At 34.7% G+C, this 26,165-nt stretch overlaps 1 protein-coding gene and 1 long non-coding RNA gene across 17 annotated transcripts in view; one reads left to right on the top strand and one right to left on the bottom strand.

Annotated features, from left to right (window-relative positions):
• SHOC1 (shortage in chiasmata 1) overlaps nucleotides 1-26,165 on the top strand; it is a 94,608-nt gene that overhangs the window by 47,969 nt on the left and 20,474 nt on the right. For 6 of the 16 annotated variants that reach the window (XM_015652620.2, XM_015652625.2, XM_015652619.2 and 3 more), the window contains 13 exons: nucleotides 3,785-3,914; nucleotides 4,480-4,564; nucleotides 6,214-6,404; nucleotides 8,053-8,215; nucleotides 10,048-10,150; nucleotides 10,842-10,998; nucleotides 12,230-12,337; nucleotides 15,685-15,814; nucleotides 16,631-16,725; nucleotides 17,725-17,967; nucleotides 19,113-19,559; nucleotides 21,966-22,091; nucleotides 23,518-23,694. In XM_015652620.2, the coding sequence (XP_015508106.1) occupies nucleotides 3,785-3,914; nucleotides 4,480-4,564; nucleotides 6,214-6,404; nucleotides 8,053-8,215; nucleotides 10,048-10,150; nucleotides 10,842-10,998; nucleotides 12,230-12,337; nucleotides 15,685-15,814; nucleotides 16,631-16,725; nucleotides 17,725-17,967; nucleotides 19,113-19,559; nucleotides 21,966-22,091; nucleotides 23,518-23,694 (2,155 nt within the window). Of the gene's footprint in view, nucleotides 1-3,784; nucleotides 3,915-4,479; nucleotides 4,565-6,213; nucleotides 6,405-8,052; nucleotides 8,216-10,047; nucleotides 10,151-10,841; nucleotides 10,999-12,229; nucleotides 12,338-15,684; nucleotides 15,815-16,630; nucleotides 16,726-17,724; nucleotides 17,968-19,112; nucleotides 19,560-21,965; nucleotides 22,092-23,517; nucleotides 23,695-26,165 lie in introns of those variants that run through there. The other 10 variants (XM_015652623.2, XM_015652626.2, XM_015652624.2 and 7 more) reach the window with 10 other exon arrangements.
• On the bottom strand, nucleotides 6-26,165 carry LOC107216095. The gene is made up of 4 exons (XR_001525387.2): nucleotides 25,117-26,165; nucleotides 22,120-22,264; nucleotides 19,882-20,003; nucleotides 6-1,080 (listed from the first exon to the last, which is right to left on the bottom strand). It is a non-coding gene; the product is annotated as an uncharacterized LOC107216095 (long non-coding RNA).

Here is a 26,165-nt window from a genome sequence, read left to right as displayed (position 1 = left end):
TTTTATTGTTTGTCATAATAGTCTGAATGAAATATAGCAGTTACTGATGAAAAGATTGAGTAGACGTTAAAGAAGATATGAAGAACTACTTTCTTTAGAATTCTCTTTCACAGAGGTTGTTGTGCTGCACTTTGTGGGATAACATAGTGAAGTGGTTACAGGTTTTTTAATAAAAATTTTAAGTACAGTTTTGCATACACTGAAAAGCATCAGTTATTTTTAGTGTCTCTTGCATTTACAATTTACTTATTGTGCACATTCAAGATTTCTGCTTAGAGGTTTCTTTGGAGAATACACTGTGCCTCCTAAAGCATTAATTTAAATTAATTACTTTCTGGATAGTAATCCAATTTTCTAGCTACTTTGCCATGTATTAGAGTACACATGATTGTGATACACAATGCTGTGTTCCTTAATGATTGTAGGGAAAACTTTTTGCAATGTCTTAGGTTAAATTCATGGAAAGGAGGTTTTTTTCTTTTCCGTACCAACAATGAATATTTTGGCTTTACAGATTTTGATCAGGTAAGATCTAGAAGCCTTGTGTGTTTTCCTTCCTGTCTCCATCTATGATTTTGCCAACCTCTTATCCCCGAAGCACCGTGTCATAATTGGGTTTTTACTAACTAAAATTTTCAAAGAAAAGCTACAGACCAAATACAAGGTTTCTCTTGTAGAGAAGCAGAGTGGTGCTTTGCCAGAAGGGGGCATTTGTAGTGTGCGAGCAGAGCAATTCAGCAAGACCTGATGCCTTTAGGAGTTCAGGGAGAGTACAAGGACAGACAGAAGTGCTCCTAGCACATAACTGGAGAATAGCAGCCTGGAAAGTGGTCCAGCAATAGTACTTGCAGTTAAAGTGCGATCTGTGTTATGTAACATTGCCCACATCCCTTTCCTCAGAGTACAGCAGCTCTTCTGTATAGTGCTGGTGTATGAACCTACTATTTTCTTAGACTGTAGCAACCAGAACTTGTTTTTCTACTGTAATTCCAACAGTATGCAGTCTGTCATGCAGTGTTTGGGTGGAAATCTTCTCAATGTGGTTCCATTCAGCTTCATCACCAGTTATTTCCATATTATCTACAAATAAAAAATAGATGTGTTGGCAAAAACATGTTATAGGCTCCATGGAAAACAGAATAATTACATGGCTTTTCTTGTGTGAGTTTTGAGGAGGATGATGCTGACAATCAGGACAACTGAAAACATTTATAAGAGAAATGCTGAGTGACCTGCTGAATGGCTGCCCTGGAACAGTGTAAATCTTGCTCTGTAGTGCTACCAGAAGGGGTTAATGGATGTGGTCACACATTTAAAGGTATTACAGATCTGACTGTGAAAGGGATATGCTGTGCTCTTCTGGTTCCACTCTTGTGCCTAATTGCTACCCTCTAGAGAAAGATAAGTTGATTTTTCATGTATTGAGTGCACTTGACTAAAGCTTCCAGCTTTTAGAAAACACTGGAATTCAAGGACCTTATATCAAACTGCTTCCTGCTCATATCTGACTCAACTGGATGCAGAATTCTGCTCCTAATATACTTGTTATGTACTTATATCAATTTCAGGTATAGTTTTTCCAGCTTCCCTTTATAAATGTCTTTGAAGGAAGGAGCCTTTTCCGTCATCCTAGATGCAAGAGTTACATATTTCATGCTCCTGAGTGTTGTAGATGTGATTGCAAAATCATCTTGGTAGTGCAAAGTGTTCTAATGTTATAAACGGACAATACATGCACTGTGGATAGGACTGGGAAAATGCACATGATAACTTTCAGTTAGAAGAGAAATATGCAGAGACCTTTCTATTTTCTTCATTTTCTTCTTTCTATTTTCTTTTATCATAGGGATAAAGATGCACTGATTGAATGCTTCAGCCATTAATTGTGACATTGAAAAACAGTTTTATATATTTGAAAATGGCAGGAAAGGTTGTGTCTTATCAGATGTTATAAAATGAACTAATTCAGCTTAAACTTTACAGTTAGAACTATTTCATTTAAAATATTTTGTAAAATGCACAATTTTCCTGGTTTAAGGCTATTACCTGTGATGATGGCTCTAGGATGTATTTCTTCCACTTCACAAATTTCAGGACAGAAAACAATTTTTAGGTATTAAGCTAAAGTTAGCCTAAGTAAAACTACATAGTGGTGTTTCAAATTTCTTTCTGGTCTGTTTTATTATTGCACATACTTATTTGTTCAGTAGCTTCTACTTCTACGGTAGCATTCTTCTTCAACCTAGGAGTCCTTTGACAACCTTCATGTGCCAATTCTGACAGCTTCTTTTAATGAAGAGAAGGGTTAGCCTTAGGATTTTCTGTTTCTGTTATCTCTATTAGGAAATTCACTAGCTGCCTTTTATTTTATAAATGCAGTTATTTCAGCAGTAACTTCAGTAGAGATTACCTAAACTAATACATGGCCAGTAACAAGACGTTGGTCCAGCTGCCCATAGTTGTCTGATTCTGTCTTATTTATTCAGAATTTGTGAAAGAGATCACTGAGGAAATGCCATGCTTTGACTTAGGCAAGAGGACTGCATTGGATCAGACTTGTTTTTTCACAAGAGCCTTTTAAGGAAAAGATCCTATGATGGCAAGAGTTTTTGCTTTTTTTTATTAAAATTAACTAGCATTTACAGAAGTGGAACTATCAACAAAGGTTTAAACTGAAATGGAAAAAGAATTTGCATTAATGAAGTGACAGTCTTTGCTTTCATTGCTTCTCATGTGTTTTTATGTTTGTTTGTTGGTGTTGGTTTATTTTGGTGGGGTTTGGTTATTTTGTTGTTCTTGTTTTTTGGTTTTTTTCTTAGACGAGAAGGCTTGAAAATTGCACCAGTACCATGGTTATTCTGGTTCCAGTCTGAGTCAGTGAAATATTCCCAGTCTTTCTAGTGGTGTCCAACATTACAAGCTGTATTGGCTTGACAGCATATGTTGGAATGGGTGGGGAGTTCTGGGACCTGAAGGAACATAGCTGAAGTGAGGCAATGAGTTTACAAGTAGAGAAAAGTTTCTGGTCTCATTCATTGTGTTATACCACATGACTGTAGCTAGTTCTCTTTTCCAATATGCCTTTTACTCCACATACTTTTAAAGAACAACTTCTTTCTTTTTCTTTCTTTAATCTTGTTAAACACAAATGTGTAAGTATAATTTTTCTTTGCTTCCTGAACTCACTGGTTATTCTGTGCTCTTTATACAAAACTGGGCATGGGTTTCTGTGACAGAAGAACTGTAAGTTTATTAAACTTGGTATTCAGTGAAGTTACTAAGCTTGCCACATAGACTATTTAGTTCCAGAGTTCAACTGATTACTACCCCACTTTTGGTGAAAATGAAAGGCTTTAAAAAGGCTTTCATTAGTTCATAATGGCGTATGAAAGACAAGAGGCCTTAGAATATTAAAAGCACTTGAAACACCAATAGTAGGAATGATACTAAAATGTTTCTGGTTTTCTTATCCATGTGTCCATTCAGGAGACCATTCCAAGTGTTAAGATAAGCACTTGTAATTGCACATTCAAAGTTTAGGTTAGTAGCTAAATGTATGTGCATACTCAGAGGTGTAGATTAAAAGTTAAATAGCAAATCAGGTAAATGTTAATATCTTCTCTCAGTTTGGACTGTGTTAGCATTACAAAAATAAGGTTTAATTATAAAATATTTTGTTCTAGTAGAAAACCCTTGAAAGCAGTGGGAATGTTTGAAGAAGCAGTACACAAAAAGAATGGAACTGTCTCTCTCATGATTTTATCACATGCCTTTTTTTATTCAGAGCATGGCAAGGCAGAAGTTTTCCATCTGGAAATTATCACTTTGCTTTCCTCCCTGTTTACATCAAGATGAAAAGTATCATCTCAATGGACTCTTTGCTGATGATAAGTATAGGAAGCCATGGACTAGAAGTATGTTATATAATCCTTTAGTTTAGATTTTCTGTAGATTAAAGGAAAAGCTTGTGTTTATCCATAATATGATAAATCTGGTTAAAAACAATTCTTTCCAGACACAGCATTATGCCAGTTCTTATTGCTTTTAAAAGTAGAACATCTTCATGGCCCGAATTTAAACAAATGGATATTTGAGTGGCACAATAAATGAGATGATATTTCATTAGTTTGTAGAGATCTCCAGAAAGACTTCTTTCTGGAGAAGTGTTTGTGGAAGAAAAAGCAATGATCAGAGATAAGTAAAACACCAAATCTGATTAGCTGGTAGAGGTTTGGAAGATGATGCTGAGGTTATGAAATGTGGGGAAAAAGGTTTTCAAATGACAAAGTAGATATAGGTATAAAAGTGTTTGCACCTTACTTGTGCATTTGTATTACCTTTGTTAATGGAAACTAAAGGTGGTGTTTCTTCTAGACATTGTGTGTAAAGTTTGATTAACCTCTGCAATTATTTAATCAATATATTAAAAATAATTTTAATATTTTTTGCATGACTTTTTTTCTCTCCTTTTTGTCTTAGTTGGTTCAACACAGAACATGATTGCTATTTCAGTATTGGATCAAAAGTGGAAGAAAAGTTTACTTGTGGAGGATTTCCTGGAAAAGTAAGTAACTTTAAATCATTTATGATTTCTTTGATATCATTCAGGTACTTTGTGAATTATAAGCTAATGATGAAAACAGTATATGGAGATGTTTCCTGACAGTAGCAAGTATGCTGGAGATGTACACTATCGGATAGCTTAGAGATGCTTTTTTTCACTGAAGATTGTACTGTGGTTTTATGGAGTTCACTGGTTCTTTATATAATTTTTTTATGGTTGTGTAATCTATTTATGACATTGGAGAAAGTGTCCTACATGACATGAAAATAAGCTTTTCCCCTCCCCAACCCAAGACAATTATCTCATGTAACTGTACAAGCTATAAGACTTGAACATATTTTTCATAATTAGAATAGTCTGCCTTAAAATATTTGCCATTTTCTAGAAAAGTCTTACTGGGACTTTGACTTTGGAAGAGGTGGCCTGTGTAGTCTCAAAACAAGCAACTTAGGTTTGTTCTATCTATAAAACTGTAGTGAAACCCATTGATTTCAGTGAAGTTGTAACTTGGGCAGTTTTTCAAGGTTCATGTATTTTCAAAGGCTTATGTCATGCGAAACTTTGATTACTTTGATTAGTTATTATCTGTACCACATGGTTATTACTTTTGAATTATACTACATGTAGTTTCAAAATTAACTTAATAATCAAAATGTTGTAAAATAGTTGATTTTTTTAAGATGTGTAGCAAAGATTCCCTTCTATTGCTGTTTTCACATGAAGTCCTGTACTGAGTTTCAGAGGTACACTTATACACTGATTGCTTTTATGAGAATTACCTTTAGATGACTAGCAAATAGCAAGATGGTGTAATGCTAAGTATGATTAAAAATATGAATAAATCAGTAGGATGCAAAATTGAGAAATCAGTTGTCTGAAATAAGAGTATTAAGTACAATAACTGTAGATGAGCTGATTTGGGTGCTTCAGAAATGTCAGCACTCGTCATAGTTACTGTATTGTTGCAGTCAATTTATATGAGTAGCACAGCATTAACACATATTTTAATCAACTATTGTGACTGTTTTGTCCAGATGGATGCTTAGCTCAGGAAAATGACAGCCTTTTTTTTTCCCTTCCCTAGTCAAATGATTTTCCTACTGATTTGGCAAACAATAGGGAGGTTTTAATAATAAATAATATTATTATTAATAATAATAATTATTAACAAATAGTAGTAAATAAATAAATAGTAGTTCTGAGGTTAGTATAAAAAGTTACAGGAAATTGAAGTGTTTCTGTTTCTTCAATTACACTCTTTTTCATATTGTTGTTACTTGAAATTTCTTCTTGGTTTTTGAAACAGAAGTGTACATTTAACCCAGCGTCAAATTTTTGTCACAAATGTTATGACATCAATATCACTGATGCCCTTTTCTTTTTGTTCAATTTGGTGCTGGATGTAAACTTAAACAACGTTTTCTTGGGAAGAATTCTTGGAAGAATTGAACATGGTCAGTGTAGTTTGACCATGGATCCAGTGAATAGAGCGATCTCTGTAATTTCCAACCTTCTTTGGTGAGCACAGTGATTATCAAAGTTCTCAAAGCACATAAGAGCTGTTGATTCACTGATAAGTCAGGGAAGTTATAATACTGATTTTGGTAAAGCTTAAGTGTCAGATATTTTTGTTTTGTTATGTTTTTTAGGAAACCTATCTTCTCTGTAGGGTTTCAGGCTAGCAATGATTTAATAGAAGTTATTCCAAGCTCAAATCCTTGCTCTCAGACTGGCACAGAAGAGTGTTTTTTACTTACGAAGAATGGTTTTAAGGGAGACTCCACCCAAGACAAATATTTGAAGATTTACTATGCCACTGAATTTAAAGAACCACAGCAAGGTAAAATGTTCAATTCACTGTTTTCTAAGTTTTGGTAGAGTAATCTTGTTAACTTCCGTAATTTTTTTGCACATGTTCCAGAGGCATTGATGAAATCATTTGGGTGATCAAAAGCTTTGCAGTTGCATAATGTATAACCACTGAAGGCAGATTTATTTCCTGGAGAAGCAGGGCTTGTGTTAATAATTTAAGAGAGATGCAAGCCAAAAGAAGTTTAAGATAGATTTCTTTATGGAGATCTGTTTGAGTTAGCATCATAAAACAGTTTGGTGGGAACATAATCAGTATCCATCATTTCCAGGCATGATGAGAGAACAGAGAATTATTACAGATAGGGAATCATCCAAGGAGTCACAGGAGGATGTGGGAATGAGGAGACTTCCATATTGGTAAAAAACAAGGAAGAAGAACAAAAAGCTCCCTTTGCCCTTCCATATGTATTATATATGTGTAAAATATGTAAAATGTAAAATTTCATACTGCAAATGTAAGGGAATGTGTGAAAAGTTGTTACTGGATCACTCCTGTCTCAGGAGAGCAGTAGTTTAAACTCAAAAGAAATAGAATAATGTGGTGGCTTGAGTTGGAAAGAACCTTTTGTGGGAATCCGAACACTACTATAATCAGCACAGGTCAGTCAGATCCTCATCCAACTTCACCTTGAATGCCTCCGGGGACAGGGCATCAGTCACCTCCCTTGTTGTAAGAAACTGTTTCCTTACATCTAATTTAAATTATCCCCCTTTCAGTTTAAAACCTGAGACCTAAAAGGTCTATCCCTCCCTTTCTTATAGGCCTCCTTTAAAACCACAGTAAGCTTTTCCTGGAACCATCTCCTCTCCAGGCTGAACATATGCCAATTCTCTCAGCCTTTTCTCAAACTAGAGGTGTTCCTTTCCTCTGATTGTTTTTGTGATCCCTCCTCTGGACCTGCTCCAAGAGATCCATGTCTTTTTTTCTACTGAAGACCCCAGAGCTGGATGCAGGGTTCCAGATGGAGCAAAATGCCTTCCCTCCCCTGCTGCCCACACTGCTTTGGATGCAACCCAGGACACGTTTGGCTCTCTGGGCTGGGAGTGCCCATGGCTGGGTCATGTCCAGCCTCTCACCCACCAGCACACCCAGTCCTGCTCACAGGGCTGCTATTGATTGTTGATGACTGTGTTGATATGATGATGTCATCTTTCTTGAAATCATAGTAATTTGCAACCTTTTTTATAATTTTTTTCTTCTTCAGAATTAGGAAATCTGCATTTAAGTTTAGACATGTATGGAAAGAGTGCCTCATTTCTACATTTAAAATTGCACTGAGCTGTTTCTTGGCCAGAACTCACCCCAGAAGTTCCTTTATCATACTTGAAAGTGCAAACAAGGAAAAAAAAAAAAGAAAATACCTTTTGTTTTAACGGGTATTTTGTAAGACAAAAGAAAATCCTGAAGAAAACTAGAGGTTATCATATTAATCATGGAAGTCTAGACTTTGTTGCACTTTAAATGTTTTAGGATTTTTCAACTTAAAGTAAAAAGTGTTTAAGTTTTTCTGACATTCGTAGTATTCCAACAGTTGCTCAACAATTCTCTTTATTCTGATAATTCTTAGTATTTTTATCTTGTTTTATAATGTGGTTTTTTTCTTCTATTTTGTCAGATTTATGTTTGGAAGAGGAGTTTGTTTTTATTGATAATCTGGAAAATTTTCGTAGAAAACTGCCAACATTATCTATACTTCTGAGCAGACTACAGTTTTTTTTAGTGAAAGATCCCCTTTTAGATTCTGAAGGACAGATTTTAAGAGCAGAGAATATTTTCAGGTACCTATAAATTGCTGTGTAATATTAAACATAAAAAATAGTCTGTGTATAATGCCATTAACATTTTGATGTTTGTTGTATTTACCTTTTTAACTAGTTTATATTTGTAACAGGTAAAGGCTCCAGCTTTTCATCTTAGGAAAAAATGAGGGTGAAATTTATATGCATTAAGAAAACTGAATTAATGAAATTGTGTCATTTCTACATTCTATAGGTGTGAAATGCAATCAGGATATTCGTTTTGGAGTACTAAAAAAATGTACATCTTTAAGAGACCTTGTCCTTCCTCAAACTGACTGATTCCCTTTCATGAAAATATCACTATATTTAGTAGGACTAGGATTTTACACATGCTTCAATGTTTCTTTTTTCTCTCCTCTCAGATGTGTGACCAGTAAATCTATGCACCTACCCTGTTGAATTATATTTCTTCAAGTCTAAATATAAATTATTCTTACAGTTTTGCTCAGTTTTGTATTGCTACATTGATTGAATTTAATTGAATGATATCTATGTAATGAATGTAAACAAACCAGTACATTAAAACATGTATGTTGTATCACAAATGGGCCTAGTATTTTGTTAATACACTCATTGTGTACATACATTCATAGTCTGGCTAAATCTTGTGCTGATTTACTTCATGTCTGAACTACTGTATTGCTTCCTTTGCACTTGGAAAGGTTGCATGACTGACAGGAAAGATAAAGCAGATTTTAACTGAACCAACTGTACCCATATAGTAGAACAAGGAGGAATGGCGTTGTTTGCCTGTTTTTTCAGACATGAGCCCCAGTCTGACAGTGACTCTCGGATGTAACGTTGTGTGAATACTGTAAATAACCAGTGAAGATAACATGATCCAAATTCTATGACTTTCAGAAATACCAGCAATGTGAGGAAAAAATGCTAGTGTGAGGCTTTACAGAAATAGCTCTGATCTCCTGATCTGTGGTTGACTAACAAAACCGCGGTCCAAGGTGGGAGTCCAGATCTCCTAGTGCAGCACACAGGGAGATGCATTTAGTGAAAGTGACTTGATTAGACAGACTTCAACTTCAGTTAATATTCATGAGCATCTCAAGGCTGGACACAGAACAATTTGTATTCTGTGGTGTAAAATATTCCTCCAGAAAATAGTGGTGGAGTGATGAGGAAGTTGCTCCCCTAAAAAGTCACTACAGATTTAGTGTGTGTAACTGGCACAAAGGGCAAGCCTGATGAAGCATTTTCTTTCTGCCTGACAAATCATCCCTCTGCTGCTTGTGTCCTTGCTTTTCAATGCAAGTAGTAGCTTCATTCCTGACTTTCACTTCCAAGTTTTTCAGTTAAACCAGGAACATACTCTTAGTTTTCGCTTTAACTAGTAATAAGTATACTCTGACTTCTTTCATGCTGAATCTTTCCTGAAAATAGAAACTGAAGGTGGCAAAATAGAAATAAGGCAAACAGATTAGAGATTTAATGTATAGTAAAAAAAATTGACATTGGAAGAAATTAGATCTGCAACTTTTGCAGGAAGCACTTATACATGAGGGGACTTATGTACTGGCATGTTGAAGAATTTTAATATGAAGGTTTTTGCTATAACTGTTTAAGGTAGGCCTCAATATTAAGCAGTTCTTCTCTGCATATAATGTGTTATTTCTTGAAAAATTTTCCTGATTTATTACACAGATCAGTACACCATCACTTGGAATTGCCTTCTTAGAAAAGGCATGGATTTAGAAAAACTTCTGGCATGTATATGGCTATCAAAAGTATTGCTAAGAGTTTCTTAGACATTAAGTAATACAAATAAGTCACTTACTTTGTTTGATGATCTTTTAAAGGGAATGTTTGACTTTCCAAAATGAAATTAAGATGGAAGAGAGTCAAAATGAATTGCAGGGGATTAAGGAGAATTTCTGTACTGTATCTATAAAAGATGAAGAGGTATCATTCTATTGTTTCATACTATATATTGCATTAGTGGTTGTTCTACATAATGGATATGTATTTGTTCCCATGCATGTCATCTTACTGAGTTCTTTTTATATTTGCCAAATATTTTGAGCTTTCATGTTTCAAAGATTAGAAAACACTGGTATTATTTGTGGGGTTTTTAATTCTTGGATGCTGTTTTTAGGAGTTTCCACTCTGACCACCTATTTCTCCTGACACCTGATGTGTTTGCAGTTTTCTGTAAATATTTGTTACACTAAGAATAAAAATTAAAGAACAGGAAGCCATGACATGAGCATGGGAAAGGGAAAGCTACAAGACACATTCTAGAATTTGTGGGAGCAAAAAATTCTTTTTTTAGAGAAGTCAAATCTACTTTTTTCTCCATTTTTCAAAATTGTAAAAGCAAACTTTCAGTAAAATAAATTACAATTGTACTTGGTCAGGAATTCTAAGACACATTTGTTACACGCCACTGACTCAGTAGGTTGTGTAACATTGTATTTTACTCTGTATTGAGCAAAGCTTTCTATGTGCTGTGTAAAAGTAAAGTGATTTCTCTTGTAAGAGCTCTTAAATTAGTTTAGAATTAAGTTATTTCAAGATTTTGAAGAAGCTTTGACTGTACAGTAATATCAAAGGAAAACTACTGTCCATTCTGTTGTGATTAATATTTTTTCAGTATTTCCTGTTACCTGCTGAATTAGAATTTGGGAAACCCAGCAATGGCAGATCTGATTGTGTTAAGATTCCATCATACTTGCAACTGAAAGAGATGTTAAATTTAACTCCAGTCACTGTAGATGATGAAGACATTTGCAAACAGGTGATCAGAGAAGGTGAGAGCTGGCTTTCTTAAGTGCTTGACCTGATTTTCCTTTCATTTGAATGCATTTAACACAGTCAAGCTCTTTTATACTGAGTTCACTTAAAAATTACTTCACAGCTTATCAGATGAGAATTTCTGTGGATGAACTTGGACCTGTGTTACACCCAGATTTCTGGTATTAGAAATGCCTCCTTAAGGGGTAGTAAACTGCTTGCCATTTGATTTAGTCCATGTAATATGAGCCATGACTTGTGATATATAATCAACCATAGCTATTATAGTTTGGTCTTTTGTTCTTCAATATGTTTTTAAGTTTACTTTCAGAGTCATCCCTAAGAGGATTATATGCAGAACAGTCAAAAACAAAAAAATGTTTTTGTTGCATTGTAATTGCAAACACAAAAATAGATTTCTGGTGGAAAATGGTTAAATATTTCCATGGATAACAGGATTATTCTCAATGACAGTAATAGTTTCCTTTAAGGAATTTTAGAAAAATTACTAAATGCTTTTAGACTACTGATAAATATAACTTTAATGACAATTATTGGCTGGTTGATGTGAATCCATTATTAATGGATTGATTTGTATGACAGTATTTGTTTAGTTAAAAGAGAAAAGGCATTCCCTGAGGGTTGGTTTGTTGTTGTTTGTTTGTTTAAGTCAAAATAAGTAATTTTCTAACTTTTGGTGGACAGGAGGCAGTTCAAAGAAGGAAAATTAATGCTTCTGAGGATGGAGCACGTTTGCTGAATTCTGTGTCTGATAGGGCAGCAGTTTGAAGTAATCCAGTCTCTTACTGAAGATAGAAACAAAATTTTTTGAAGTGGATATTTGACTAAGACAGTTTCATGTGCATTCCCCTGATACATTTAGTATGTGCCGTGTTTCAACCTGAGATTGCAGAGATATGAGGATTCTGTATATAAATGTCAACCTATTGGGGGTCTTTTTGTTCTGTATTAGTCCTATTTTAGTAGCAAAAGAATCCACATACACATACTCCCAGTAAACTAAATTTAGGCTACTTAGTTGTTCTGGAAATTGTGGGTGGGGATTTTTTCTGTCGCTTAGGGGACAAGACTGAGTACAGCTCTAATCAGCTAAAGCTTCTGGGGTTACTAACCATGACTAATTTTTCATAGCAGTATATCATGGAGGTTCAATAAAAATACTGAAAGCTCTGGCAGGAAATATTAATAAATGGTTCATTTATGGCACCTTTTAAAATCTTTTTTCAGATCTCAAAGCAGCAATTACATACAAAATAGAAATTTCCAAGTACTGTGCCATTCCACGAGAGGTTTGCTCCAGTATTAGCACAAGTATGTTGGAATTCTGTGAGTCAGGTAGGAAGATCTGTATAAATCAAGATATAAAAATCAAAAATAAATTCTTCAAGTAGTTTTTCTAATACTCTGTTTGTGGGAGAACATGTACCGAATAGATAAGAAGATTCACTTTGTGTAGTCTACTATTTTGTACCCGCACCATAAGGAGGGAGAAGTGCTGTACTCCTCTCTGGAGTATAGCAGTTTATAGACTAAACACAAGTAAGTTTACAATTCTTGAATGTTGTTTTTGGCTGTAAGTGATGTCTATGACTTTTGCACTTTATTAAATTTTTAGCTCTTTTTTTATCTAACAGCTCATCCACCAAGAGAGAGCAGGTGAAAGTTAGGGCACATTGATTAAAATTGTGGAGTCAAAGGACAAGTTTAAAGTTTGTTAAAGTCTTATATAAATGCTTTCAGAAGAGGGTGGTGGAGAGCAATTCAGGTAGAAGTGTTTGTAAGTTCTAGAGGTTCAAAACTAGAGGCTCAGACATTCTGTTTTGCGAGTGGTTCAGTAATTACATGTGATTGAAAAGTTAAACCAGAGCTGTTTTCTACAGAAATTAACTCAAACTGTTGAGTATTTGCTAATGTGCAAATACTTGCTTCTCCTTCACTGAGATCAGGAAATAGACTGTGTCCAACTTTAATAGCTTGAAAATCCAAGTCATGGTGTTTACACCATCGACCAATACAGCTTTGCTCAACCTCATTGTCCAGCCTTAGTTGAAGATTTTTCAGGTTCCTGGTGTAACCTTTCAAAATAATGTACATTCTTTGCCAGCCCTACTGTTTTTACAGCTAAATTCTGCTGACTGAGTGAGGCAGAAAAATGGCTGTGCTTGTGACATTTTTCACCTTTCATTTAATGCAGAAAGGCCTGCACAAGGAGTAGCATTTACAAATTAATGTGATCTGAGCTGAGTGTCAATGCATGATTGATTATACATGTATGTCTTATCCTAATGTATATACTATCTATGAAAAGATCTATCCATTGTTGCATTGGACAGTAGCAGTATTATCCATCAGTGCTTGTTCACTTGATAGTTTTCCATCCAGAAGTTACTAAAATACTTGAGAAAGGTTGAGTTCTTTCCAGACCAAGACCCTTCTTATTATCTTAGTTTCAACAAGTTTAAGCTGAGCTGATAGTTGTCCCCTGCAGGCCAGTAGTACTAATAGTATTATGCTTCAGATACTATATTGTAGTGGAATTTTGATTTGAACAGTCATATAGTTTGAAAGTGTCTGAAATAAAAGCTCAATGCAAACACACCAAATTCCACCAACATAAAGTTAAGATTATTTTACATCTGGAGATTGTTGTCTAGCATGATAGACTGTAATTTGTGTCTAGTCAGCTTACTGCTCTTCACTTCTAAAGCGTACAAGCAGAAGGGGCTTAAGTGCAGTAGATCAGACTCTTCCCTTGTATATAGTAATAATAAATTGACTATGATCTTCTCTAGGCTATTGTCCATTCTGCAGTAGATGAGTAATCAAGACCTCTTGAATTGTCCTTTAAAGAAAGTGGCTGCATTAATCTTTGTTACCAATTGCTCTCTTAGCTCTGCTGTTGAATCAGGCAGAATTATATTGTTGGGGCATAATCAGCTTTGATCTCTCTCTCCCTCTCTCTCTTCTTCTTTTTTTTTCTTTTTTTTTTTCCCTAGAATAGACTCAGGTCTGTAGGGTAAAGACCTACAAATGTGTGGAAACACTGCTAGAATACCATTTGATAGTAGAAGTTTCTGTATTGGGTGTTGGGTTTCAGCTGAGACGCATGACAATCTTCTAATTAATTTTGCTCTTCATGAGTTACCAGAAGTGAAATATGTTTGCTTGAATTCAGAGAAGAAGCAATCATAAGACTAAGCAGTCTTTCTCTAGTCATTGAGTTTGTTTACAAAAGGCATTAGGAGATAAGTTAGTTCTCTGAGTCAGCAATGTTCTGAGAAGGGGAATGTTACTCTGAGTGGAAGCAGAGTTTAACTAACGTGGCTGATAAAAAATTCCACTCTCAAAGGCAAAAGTAACTGGACAAGAACAAATATGAATAGTATTGGTCAAAGAGAAAGAATAGTTATTTTTAGATGTGGCAGGTATTTTTGCTGTCCTGAGATCAGCTTCGGTCCTGTTCAAAGTAAAGTCTTAAAATTGTCGCTCTTCACAAAAACTGGTTTGAGAGCTGAAGTTCACAGTGTAAGTTCATTGAGCCTTTTTAGTTCTAAGTAAGAGGGAAAGAAGTTATGCTGACTGGAAGTATTTGCTTTCTTTTGTACCCACTTTTATTTCTTACCCTTTTTTCCTGCTTTTCTGGTATGGTTGTGTCTGCTGGCTTTTTATCACTGTCCTTTATCCTTCCTGCCTAACAATTGTCTTGTTAGGTCCTTCAAGGAGAAGCTGTGAACAGCTGGGCAGGTGACTGATTCATAGCCTGCTTTGTGCCAATTGGCCAGGCAATGTGGGTATGATGATTGCATCTACTTACTGCCTGGTGGAATGAATAGGGAATTCATTATAAGTGTTTTTCCTTGTGGAGGCACTGATTTATTCACAATTTTTCTGCTTTAGTTACCATAGAACATGGAACAACTGTGGTTTTTGTGATTTCTATTTTCTAGTTAGTAGAATGCCAGAGAGATTAATGCCAGGGCAGTCATGTGAACCACCAAAATCAATGAAGTTGCAAATTTGTAGTAAGATTTGAAAAAACCCAATAAGCATTAATATGTCCACATTTAATAGGATTTGGGGGGGGGAAAAAAAGAATGTTTAAAGTTACTTGTAGAGGACTTTTATCATGCCAAGTTTGTTTGTATACTGCTAAAAAAAAACCCTTGCTGTTGTAATTTCAGTGTAAATTCAGTGATCATCCCTAGAAATTTCATTGAGTACTAATTCTGCTTGAAAGAGTAATTTTCTCATTAAAATCCTGACTGTTCTTGAAGTTCCTGAGGCTGTTCTTACAGCTGCCACAATATTGCATGTAGTCTCTCTCCCATTTAATTTACTTCATTTATGGAGGAACTATCTAAGAAGACTAACTGGCATAAATATCAAAATCTCAGCCATAGTACCTGATGATTTAAGTATAAAAATAATCTTATGTGCAAAGTGTATGTACCCACAACTACATCAAATGAATGGGATCTGCAATTGTTTCCCCAAATAGTTTGGAAATTAGGTGTGAAATATTTGGGGTATATAGCTTACTGAATTGTGCCATGAAAATATTTTCTATTTTAATCCAAAACTTCAGTAGTGTAAGATTTGTAAGCATGTGTATTTCATTCAAAAGTAGCTTTGTGATTTTTATTTTTATTTTTGTTTTGGCTGGGGCTTTATGCAATTTCCAGTTGAATATATTCCATATTTGAATGATGAAATGGAAATGCCTTTAACTCCTCCATGCAGACAACAAAGATCATGGGTTAATTTTCTGTGCAGAGGACTTCAAGAAGAACCTATTTCTCTCTCTAGTAACAGGTAATGAGACCTTAATAGTGTCAAATTCTGTCCTAAATCCTCAAAATAATTGAAAAAATAACTTCAGTGTATTTATGAATTAGTGCTTAGATTCCTTGAGCTGCATATATATTGTGTTTTGTGTGAAAGAGTGACAGAATGCACAGTCCATATATGTGGTTTTCTAGAGGAGGCTGAAAAAGGAAAGGGAAATTGCTTCCATAGACGTTTTTCTCTTCTACCCTGAAAATCCCGTCTCCTTTTTGCAGTAAGCAACAGTAAATATTTAAAGCATTTAGCAAGAATGTGTATGGGCATATGCATATTTATACCTATGGCAAGTACATATGGTGCATAAGTATCACCTGCAAAGTATCCAGAAGAGATATACTAAGAAAGTATTGTCTATTTTGGGGAGATCCTCCAACAATGGATTTCAGGCCTTTTATTGCCAGCATAGGATTAGGATTCCTCCATCTTTTCCTTCTCATTTTATTTGGGACTAGCATTTTGTGCCTTGCTATCTTTCAAACATATTCAGGAAGAATTTCAATATCCCTTTGGGGTAGGAACCATGGTGTAGACAGAATTCTCATTCAGTGCTGCTCTACTTCATGATCCAGCCTTCATGGCTTCTCCTCTCACTCTTTCCTATTGTCCTTTGTAAGGGTAGGAAAAAATGAACGAGTGAATGAACGAATGAATGAATGAATGAATGAATGAACTGAAAATTTAAAGACAGAGTATGTTTAAAAGGTAGTTTTATATAAATCAAAATTCAACAGATAATGCTGCCAAAAGTCATACTGCAAGTTGTTTTATTTATGTTCTTTGTAGTATTTTGATTGCAGAGCCCTCTAGGGAATTCTTAGAATCTTTGGTTTGGCAATCAGAGAAGTATCGGGATAATATGAGCTCTCTTTTGCTAGTCGGTAAGGATTTCTAATTGATGATCAATTTCTAACTGATGCTTACAAGTTCCATGTACACGGAGAAATATAGCAGAAAAGATAATGTTATATTACAGAGCACATATATTGAGCCATTGAGGTTTATCCAGTTCCTGTAACCCTGTGAAGTTTGGATTATGTGATTATTTTAGTACATATAAAAAGTAACAGTGTGGCAACATAGAAGTTGGTATGTGTCCTTCTATGGAGGTAATTTGAATTAAGTAAGAGTTTGGAGTTTTTTATGACAGTGTTCACTACTATTCACTATACAATAACTAAAAACTGAAATTTGGTAATCTGTTTAACTCTTTCCTGTGTGATATTTTCCTTTAAATAATGTTTCAAAATATGTAGCAACCAATATAATAGTACTGTTGATGGAAAATAATACTGTAACTTCACAAGAATTGAAGAGAAGCAGAATACACAAAACCAAAACAAGCTGCAGGCTATTCATGAAAGTGCCGGAATATATATTACCACTGTTCTTTCTTTTCACTTTATTTGCTGCCATTTTACAAGTCTCAGGATTAAGTTATGTATATTGGCATGTTTTGTTGTCCAATTCATTTGTACATTAATTTATAGTTGAAAATAATATGTGGTGTGCTCATTACTGTTGCAGTTAATTTTTTTTCAGGTAAGGATTATAAGTCTTTGTAACCATGACAATAACCCACAGATAATTAACAAGATAATTTGTAACTTTAGTAATTTAACACCTACACATTATTAGTTCTGAAAAAAAATTGAAACTCTCACTCCTCTTACAGAACTCAGAAAAGCATGCTTGCTCTGATAATGTTAACTGCTTTGGTCTTAAATCTATTGATGGACACAGAGTTACAAATGGAAGAATGAATAATAGATATATGTAATAGGCCAGCAGTACTTTGGAGCTTTCATTTCCAAAATGACATACTGTTTTCATCTTTCTAGTCTATCAATAGTATATGTGAATTTCTGGTTCTTTTGCAGAGCATCCAGATGTTAACCTTGCACATCAGCATCATTCACTGACTGAACTGCAGAAAAAGCTGCCAGTTGAGATCGAAGCACCAATGCTTGGATCACTAGAGGAGGGCTGGTGGCTTCATATGGGTTTAAGTCTAGCAGCTGTAGAAATTTTGGAACAATTCAATATGGATGGAAGCAATGCAAACAGTCTGCTTCCTACAGAAATAGAAACATTCACAAAATTTACATCATATCAATTAGAAAGTAAGTATCTTTTTTTTAGAAGAAGTTATATAAAGGCAAAGATAGGTACATTAACAGAGAATCACACAGGGAGTTACATATCTCCAAGAATAAAGGAAATTAATTATTTCTTACTCTTAAAAACAAAATGCTTTACTTTAAAATGAAGGAAGGGCACTAATGCAATTAAGGTGTATTTCACTAACTTAGAACAAATTGTAGAAATGAAAGTATTGATCTACACAAAGTCATCATTTATATTAGTGTGAAGATGAAGAATAGCGTCCACCAGTCATTTTTTAATAAAATAGTTTCATATAGGAGAATTTCTTAAGAAGTAGCAGTTTTGCTTTGGAATATTTTAATAAAGCAGATATTCACATATTCCTACCTGCACAAGGTCAATGGGGTGAGTATGTTACTGTGAAAATTCCTTATTTTGTGATGGTAGAGGGTTTTTTTAATGCAGACTATTTCAAATTTGAACAGCTCATCACTCCAGAATTTCTCATGGGCATTTTTTGCATACTTATAATCAAACTCCAACAAAAAATGCATGAAGTTATTCAGATTTTGTTGGATAACTATGGCCAGACTGCAAGGCACCAGTTGTAGTTGTAGAATGCCAAGGATTGGCAGTAACATGATATATTGTGAAACTTATAGATACTGCTCATGAAAGAACATTTCCAATTAACTGCCTTTTTCATTTCTTTAATTGTTTAGCTACTGTGTTTCAAATGGATGTGTTTCAAATTGCAGCCACAATGCAAAAAAGTTGTAGTTCTACTGAAGCATATATTCAGAGGCAACTGTTTGCATTCTTCATTTTTCCCTCTAAAAAATAAAAAATTACCAGTTTTTCTTCCAAATGAAATGTGTTGTATCCCACTTCCTAGAACTCTAACATCAATAAATCCCACGTAGATAGGATTGTTTGAAAAACTCAAACAATAGCATGGCTTTCTGTGTCTTAATATTGTGTATTTTTACTTAGGATTAGTCAGTGCAAGTTTTCTGAAAAGGGATCCTAGTGATCTGAGAAGGCAGAAAGAAGTTTTTTTATATGCCTTCTCTATCAATCATCCAAAGTCCTCAGCTCCAGTGAGGAGGGAGAAAAGAAAAACATTTATGTCAGTGCAAAGAAATTGAATTGTATTTTTCAGGATGGCTTGAAGAGAAGAATTCTGTTACAAACCAAGAGCTGCTGTCTGCTGAAAGACATCAGTCAGAGAAAGTAGTTAACCCTGACTTGTCACTGCAGATTCAAAGGCAGTACTTTGCCACAAGTGCTGCATCTTCTGCCAACATTCACAGTACAAATACATCTGTGGAAGAGCTTACTGGAGGAAGCATAAGAAAGATTAAGACAGAAGAGGCAATTTGTTTCTTAAACCAAGAAAAGAAAATCCCCAAACCATCTGAATCAGAGAGCTGTAAAGATGTGTCTTCCAAACTAGACAAATCATCCTGTAGCGGAAAGCCTGCATCACTTGCACTTGCTTCTAAATGGGCCGATGATGATTCTGATTTGAACAACTTTATTATGATGAGATCTAAGCATATAGTCACCCAAAGAGAAGAAAAACATTATGTAGATAGACCTGAAAATGGTATGTGAACCAATTTATTCTGCAATTTTTCCAGATTTAATTCTTCTCTATTTCACTAGTTACCGTAGGTGCTAATTCATCCTAGTCAGTTATTTGAAGTAAATTGGCACCATTTTTTTGGTCTTAAATGCAGATGAATTTTTAGCTAAGTATCTTACTTTTTGTTGTTTTCCTTAAGATATATTTCTTTATATGGTATACTTGGCATAGGGGAGTGCTCTTTTTTTGGGACAGAATTTTTTTTGTGTTGGAAGTGGTATTTCATAAAATAAATATTTGAGTTTATTCCGATTCTGACAAAGTAGCTCTAAATGGTACTTACTTCAGGAGATCTCTTCCATCCATATGTTCTGAATCAGATCTCATGGCCACTTTGGAGAAGTAGTAATCCTCAAATTCATTGTATTATCAAACAGCAAATATCAGTACTCTCACTTCTGTAGCCTAAAAAATGAATAGGAGTTGTTAATTTTCTGAAATGAACAGCTGGTTCATTTGAGCCAGCTACGTTGGTGCAAACCCCATCAAATCATCAAATAATGCAGAACAGGTATTAGGGAAAACAGAAAATTGTTCGTAGGCCTGTTCTCATTGATGGCAGTACATGGGAACTAGCTGAACTTTGTGTTCAGCATTGAAGAAATGCAAAATAGCTGAGAGAAAAAAAAAGTGGAAGTGTTTTGTTTGTTTTTAAAAAGAAGTATCTGTGACATAAAGTAGCAGGTGACAGTGGCATACCTCCAAATTCACTTTCCAGGTTAAAATTATATGAAAAAAAATTGAAAGAATTTTTTTGACTTGTATGGCAGAATTTTGACAATAACTTTTATCTATGCTTTAGTTAAATGTCCCAGCATTAAAAAAAAAAAAAAACCAAATACAAAACAAACAAGCAAACAAAAAAACAAAACCCAAAACCACAAACAAACAAAAAAAAATGCCAAAACCCCAGTTGTTACTGGGGTTTAATTTAAAAGCTTCAGCAATAATTCCTGTAGAATTGGGACATTTGTTTAATTGTAATCTTATGAAATGTTATGTATGTAATTATTGCTTGGTAAAATTCACGTGTTTCTGACACTGTCAGAGATGCATGAAACTTTTCATGGCGTCAGAAAGCAATAACCCAAATTTTGTAAGAGACCGAGGTACCTGAAGTTTTATGCTGCCATCTAGTGAGCCTTGACCAGAACTGCGTTTCCTGACAAGGATGAGGTATCACATTCGCAATAGACTTGAGGAGATTTAAGAAGATTCAGTGCAGATTAGGATATGTACAGATAGACCCCAGTGTTGCAGATCCATTACGCCTGATATTTAGAGAACCCATTAAAATACAGGGGTCTGTGATAAGCCACATCAATGTAGAAATTATATAAATCATTGGATCCTTTTGCAATAAAGAAAAGTTTTTGTCAAGGGTCGCACTGCCGAAAGCTAGAAGGGCCAGCAGTGGTTGTAGACCTCTTTGTTGTTTGATTCATTTTTTTAAAATATTATTGTGTGTAATGTTTAGAAAATACACAGGAGGGAAGTAGTAGAAACAATTCAATGATCCAATTTTAAACCCCAGATATCTTTTCAAAATAAGGCAAGTAATCTGAGCAAACTAGAATAAAAATTCAGTTTTTCTTTTCCTTCTGTCCCTGTATTATTATCTTGTTTTCTGAGGAAAGTGGCATTCCTAAGTAGAAAAATCAGTAATATTTAGAAGAATATTCTTATTCAATAAGAGCCCCTTTCACAGAAAAATAATCAGAAATAAAGAGAAGAAGTTTTGTGGCTAGAAGTTGTAGCTCTTGCATCAGTAGGTATCAGGAATAACGGAAGGTCACATAGAAGTATTAGCAAGTTTCAAAAGATAGCTAGAAGACAGAAGAAAAATTATTTTCAATATGCAATTTTTTCTCTTTTTCCATTTGCAGCTTATATGTTCTTTCTGCATGGTTTAAAGTATCTAAGCTTTTCTACTCACACTCCATGTTGTATTTTTCATAATTTGAACTCTTTGTGGTCATCAGCCTCTTTCTGTCATGAATGTTTTTTTTCTCCATATAAAGTCATATGAGGTTTCCTGTGGAGCTGTATTATAGAGCAGTAGTACCAGCTCCTTAACTCTCCCAGCTCTGTATTTCTGCCCTTCGGAAGAGCAATATAATAATGCCTGACTTCTTGAGCTGTGAAGGAAGACAAGGCCTAATCCCTTTTTGTGCCTTGTGGGTTTTTGTACTGTAAAAGCCCATGAAAACAGTAAAGAAATCATGAAGAGAAAATGTATGTGTCACAGAAACAACTTAATTTGAAAGTATTTTTGCATTAGAGTAATTTATAGAACAGTTTTATTATTCATTGAGCTGGTTTTGTGATATTTATAGCTAAATATTCACTTGTGGTTCCATTATTTAGTGGTACAGCCTGAAGAGCAGCATATGTGTGTTCACAAAGATGATGATTCTTTTTGTGAGACTGTAAAAATAGAGGAAAGAACTCCAGAGAGTGAAGACAGTATCACTGTCAATATTCAACCATCAGGTATACACTATTTTTGGAACTGCTTTACCTTCTCCCAGGTAGCAAGTGACAGGACCAGAGGAAATGGCATCAAGCTGCACCAGATGAGGTTTAGATTGGATATTGGGAAAAACTTCTTCATTGGAAGGGTGGTCAGGAACTGGCTTCCCAAGGTAGTGGTGGACTCACCATCCCTGGAAGTGTTAAAAAAACCTGAGCATGTGGCATTTGGGGTCATGGTGGTGCTGGGCTAACTGTTTAATTCAATGATCTTAGTGATTCTGTGCTTCTACATAATTTTGCAATAGGATTTTATATTAAATAATTTTACTCAAACAAATACAGAAATTATTAGACTTAGTCTCTTCTCTTTGTGGCTGAAAGTATTGCAAGTAACAGAAGCAAGATGGATATTTATTTTGGCAAAGAAGTGAGAGCAGACTATGTGGCTCCATCTTAAGACTAAAGCAAATTGCATGCAAGGTGAAAAGAGTAACTTGGACTTTGAGTTATGTCTGATCAAAACTAGCAGGCACGAAATCTCTTAATGCCAGTCGGTACCTTCTGTTTATTATTCCGCTCATTTCTGTCTGAGTAAATGAGAAATGGAGATGAAAGAGATCAGCAGTCATTTTGATAGGAAAGGTCTTTAACATAGTAGAAATAAACTATGGGTTTATGTCATACATGACTGGGCCTTACCCCTTGAACTCTAGCTGTTGTAAGATGCATTGTATCAAAGAACATAATGGACAACACTTTTCTCATGCAGTAGAAATGGTAGAGAACCTAGAAAATATTTATCCAAGCTATTATAAAGCCTCAAATTAAAAATACCCAGCCCTAAGAAATTGCAGGCTTAGCAGAGATTAGTTGGTTTTCCATGGAAATGGATTCATTCCAACTCATGTGCTGCTTAATAAGATTTTCTTTCACAGAACCAGTGAAAGCATAGTCTTCTCATCTGTTCCTGAGATGGGAACCAGAGCTTTAAGCTTATTTTTAAATTATCTTTTTCTAATTAATTTTGAAGCAAAATTCCTTTAATGCAATTGGGGAGAAATTTTAGAGCATTTCTGCAGTCAAGTCAAAAATAATTAGCATTTTTCAAATTAGCATTTTGAAAATGACTATGATGTAGAAACAGGCTACTATAGAACAATTGAAAAGTAGAACAATCTTAGTGTGAGTTACAGGAATAGAAAATCCTAACTTCTCCTCATGAAGTTTCATATATTATGAAATGCATGGATCAGCTGATGTGAAGATCAGCTGATTGCTACCACTCAGGAGGCTCTGTGGCAAATAACTTTTTTCCATTAATGTTGCAGCTTTCATGAACAAGATAAAGTTATTAATGTTTTGGTAGGTCTTTTGAATATTCATGTCCAATTGTGGTGTGTGAAACCAAACTTCATTAGTATGTTTTGTTCATTGTGTTTTCCAGAAAGCCAATTGCAGGCATTTTTCCTCTTGGAAGAAGCAGCCATCCCTGTATTAAAGGATTTGACACATCTGGGTGTACTTGCTTCTGTTACTTGGAGCTTTGACAGTGTTAAATTTGATCATACAAGGTTTTTCTTAAAACAGCAAGAGAAAGTGATATGTGATAATTTTCAACAAGGTATGTCTTTTAAACAACATCTGTTTTTTTCTTTAAAACTAATACAGACTCAGTTGGTGACAGAAGGTTCAAGATGTTTTGTAAATTATAATTTATAAATAAATTAATGATCAGTCTTTTAACATTATATCTTATAGTGTTACAACTGATTTCCTCTTATTCCAAAAATGTCTCCTTGTTGTTCAATCTTACATTTATTAAGCTCAATATTGTATTACAAAAGTAGTCTAATTGGATTTAAATTTAAAAGATTTTACATATGCTTCAGAAATATTGTTTCTATAGCAAACAAAGTTTAATCTTTTCTCGTGCCAGATTTTAAAATTAAAAGCTGTTTATGCGGGGTTTTTTTTCTTTTCTTTTAGTAGCTATGTTTTGTCACACCTGCATGATGCCAAATACTATGCCTATAATAGAAATTAGGAGCAACAAGAATCCATAATAATTTGGTTTCTTTCTGACTTCATTTCTCTCTTACGTGGAGAGCTCTATAAAACCAGAAAAACAAGAAGGAAAGTCATCAAAGTTAGTGACCCCTTACAAAGATTTTTGACTGTAAAGAGAGAGTCAGGAAAACTTCATAACAAAATAGAGGTTTGTTTGAGGAACATTTAGAAAGTCACTCGGTATTTTGTGTTATTTTTTGAGTTGTACAGCTCATAGTAGGCTGTTTACTACCTGCCAAGTTTCTGTCTATATTATGTCGCAAATTATGCAATAAACTCTTGTTGTCTCAATTTCATCACTTTCTGTGCTGAATGTTCTCAATGAAAACATTAACAACCATGAAACCACAAATGAGAAAGAAGGCAAACAAACAAACAAGCAAACAAACTTGCTTCTGTAGTTGGCCCTGCAGAATGATAGCCTGTGATCTATAGAATTACCATATTAAAATGTCAGCAGAAGCCCTCTCTTAATGTGAGGGAGCTTACAAAAAAGCAAACACTGTCTTCACAAACATCAGGGACAAATATGGTATCTATATCTGTATCAGTGAATCAAGAAAGGAAAACATTAGTGAGAAAAGTATATAGAGAATTTCTACTGCTTCTCTGAATCAAGGAAAAAATATGTAAGAGTCTGCATTTCAATTAAAGATTAATTTAAGAAAACTTACATCCTCTTAAATGCATTTACATGCTATGGGAATTGCATTTTTCCCCAACTAAAGCAGCAGAAGGAAGTAAGAATATTTCTTGCTGAAAGGTCTTCAGAAACAAGAGAGAAAATATCCAATTCATTCCTAATGACTATTTCTCTGTCTCTGTAAGAGATACAGAAATCTCCCTGGTAACATCCTTTATTTCCTTCCCAGTTTTAAATAGTTTCACAATATCCAGTCATATTCCACTTTACTCCAGAGGATGCTGATACATTTTCTCCTTAATCCCTGAGTGAGCATAGGAAACAATCACTTACTGTGATGGTAGTGATCTATTAGCAGATTGCTATTCCCCTGCTGGTCTTTTATGCAGCAAATATCACCAAGTGCTCCAGTCTTGCATCATGAAGCGGTTTCTTACTGTGTTACTTTGTTTCTAAATTACCTGTATTCCCCACTGAGTTGTTATGGTGATTGGTTTAAAGAGCTGAATGTAGTCCTTCACTAACAGAGCTGAACATAGACTTTCTAACTTTTGATGCGGAATAGTTGTGAGATCTTTGTGTTTCTTGGGGTTTCCAGCTATGTCCTTCTGTGTGCTGTGTCCTTACATTGATTTTTCCTTCCCAAGTGCTTTGCTTTCCTTTTTGAATTAAAATTTATGTTAATCCCAGTACACAGAACTAGCTACTATTTTCCTCCTAGAATGCACCTTTGGCTGTAGTAATTTATTCTTTAATTATCTTCTTCAACCTTTTTTAGTATTTTGAAATATGTGTTTTATTAGTAAGCAGACTTACTCTGTAGCTGAGTTTTCAAAAATTTCTGGTTTATGATAATGAAGTGAATCATTACTTGTGTGGAATTCCCAAAATTACGTTCTGTCTTCAACTAGAAATTCCTTCCTGTTCAATCAAGTCCTATAGTACATATTCAAAATGGATACACAATATGGAATAGGAAGCCCATACATTTGTATGATGTGTGTAGGGCTAAGAAAAAGCAAATCTCATTCAAATTTACCTTCTTGAAGATGAAGATTCTTGTCATGAGATATTAATTAGGTGCAGAGAATTGCAACACTAAAATCAGTAAAGCAATGTGTTCCCTTCTTGTTCCACAAGCACTATCTATCTGTACACACCTTTCAAAAACACCACCTGTGTGCCACCTGCTCTGGGTCAGATGGCCTGGGAAAAGTTATGCTATATCATAAGCTATTTGGCAAGACCACCAGATCTGAAGATTAACCTTTGAAGTTTATCTATGTTTAAGTGTGTTTAATGAAAATGCTTAGATGCCAGGATCTTTTAAGCTGACTATGTATATATATGTCTAATGTGACTTGTGAAATTTTATGTAGACT

The sequence above is a fragment of the Parus major genome, chromosome Z (assembly GCF_001522545.3).
Source record: "Parus major isolate Abel chromosome Z, Parus_major1.1, whole genome shotgun sequence".
Taxonomy (NCBI): Eukaryota; Metazoa; Chordata; class Aves; order Passeriformes; family Paridae; genus Parus; species Parus major.
This window is presented reverse-complemented; position numbering and strand designations above follow the sequence as displayed.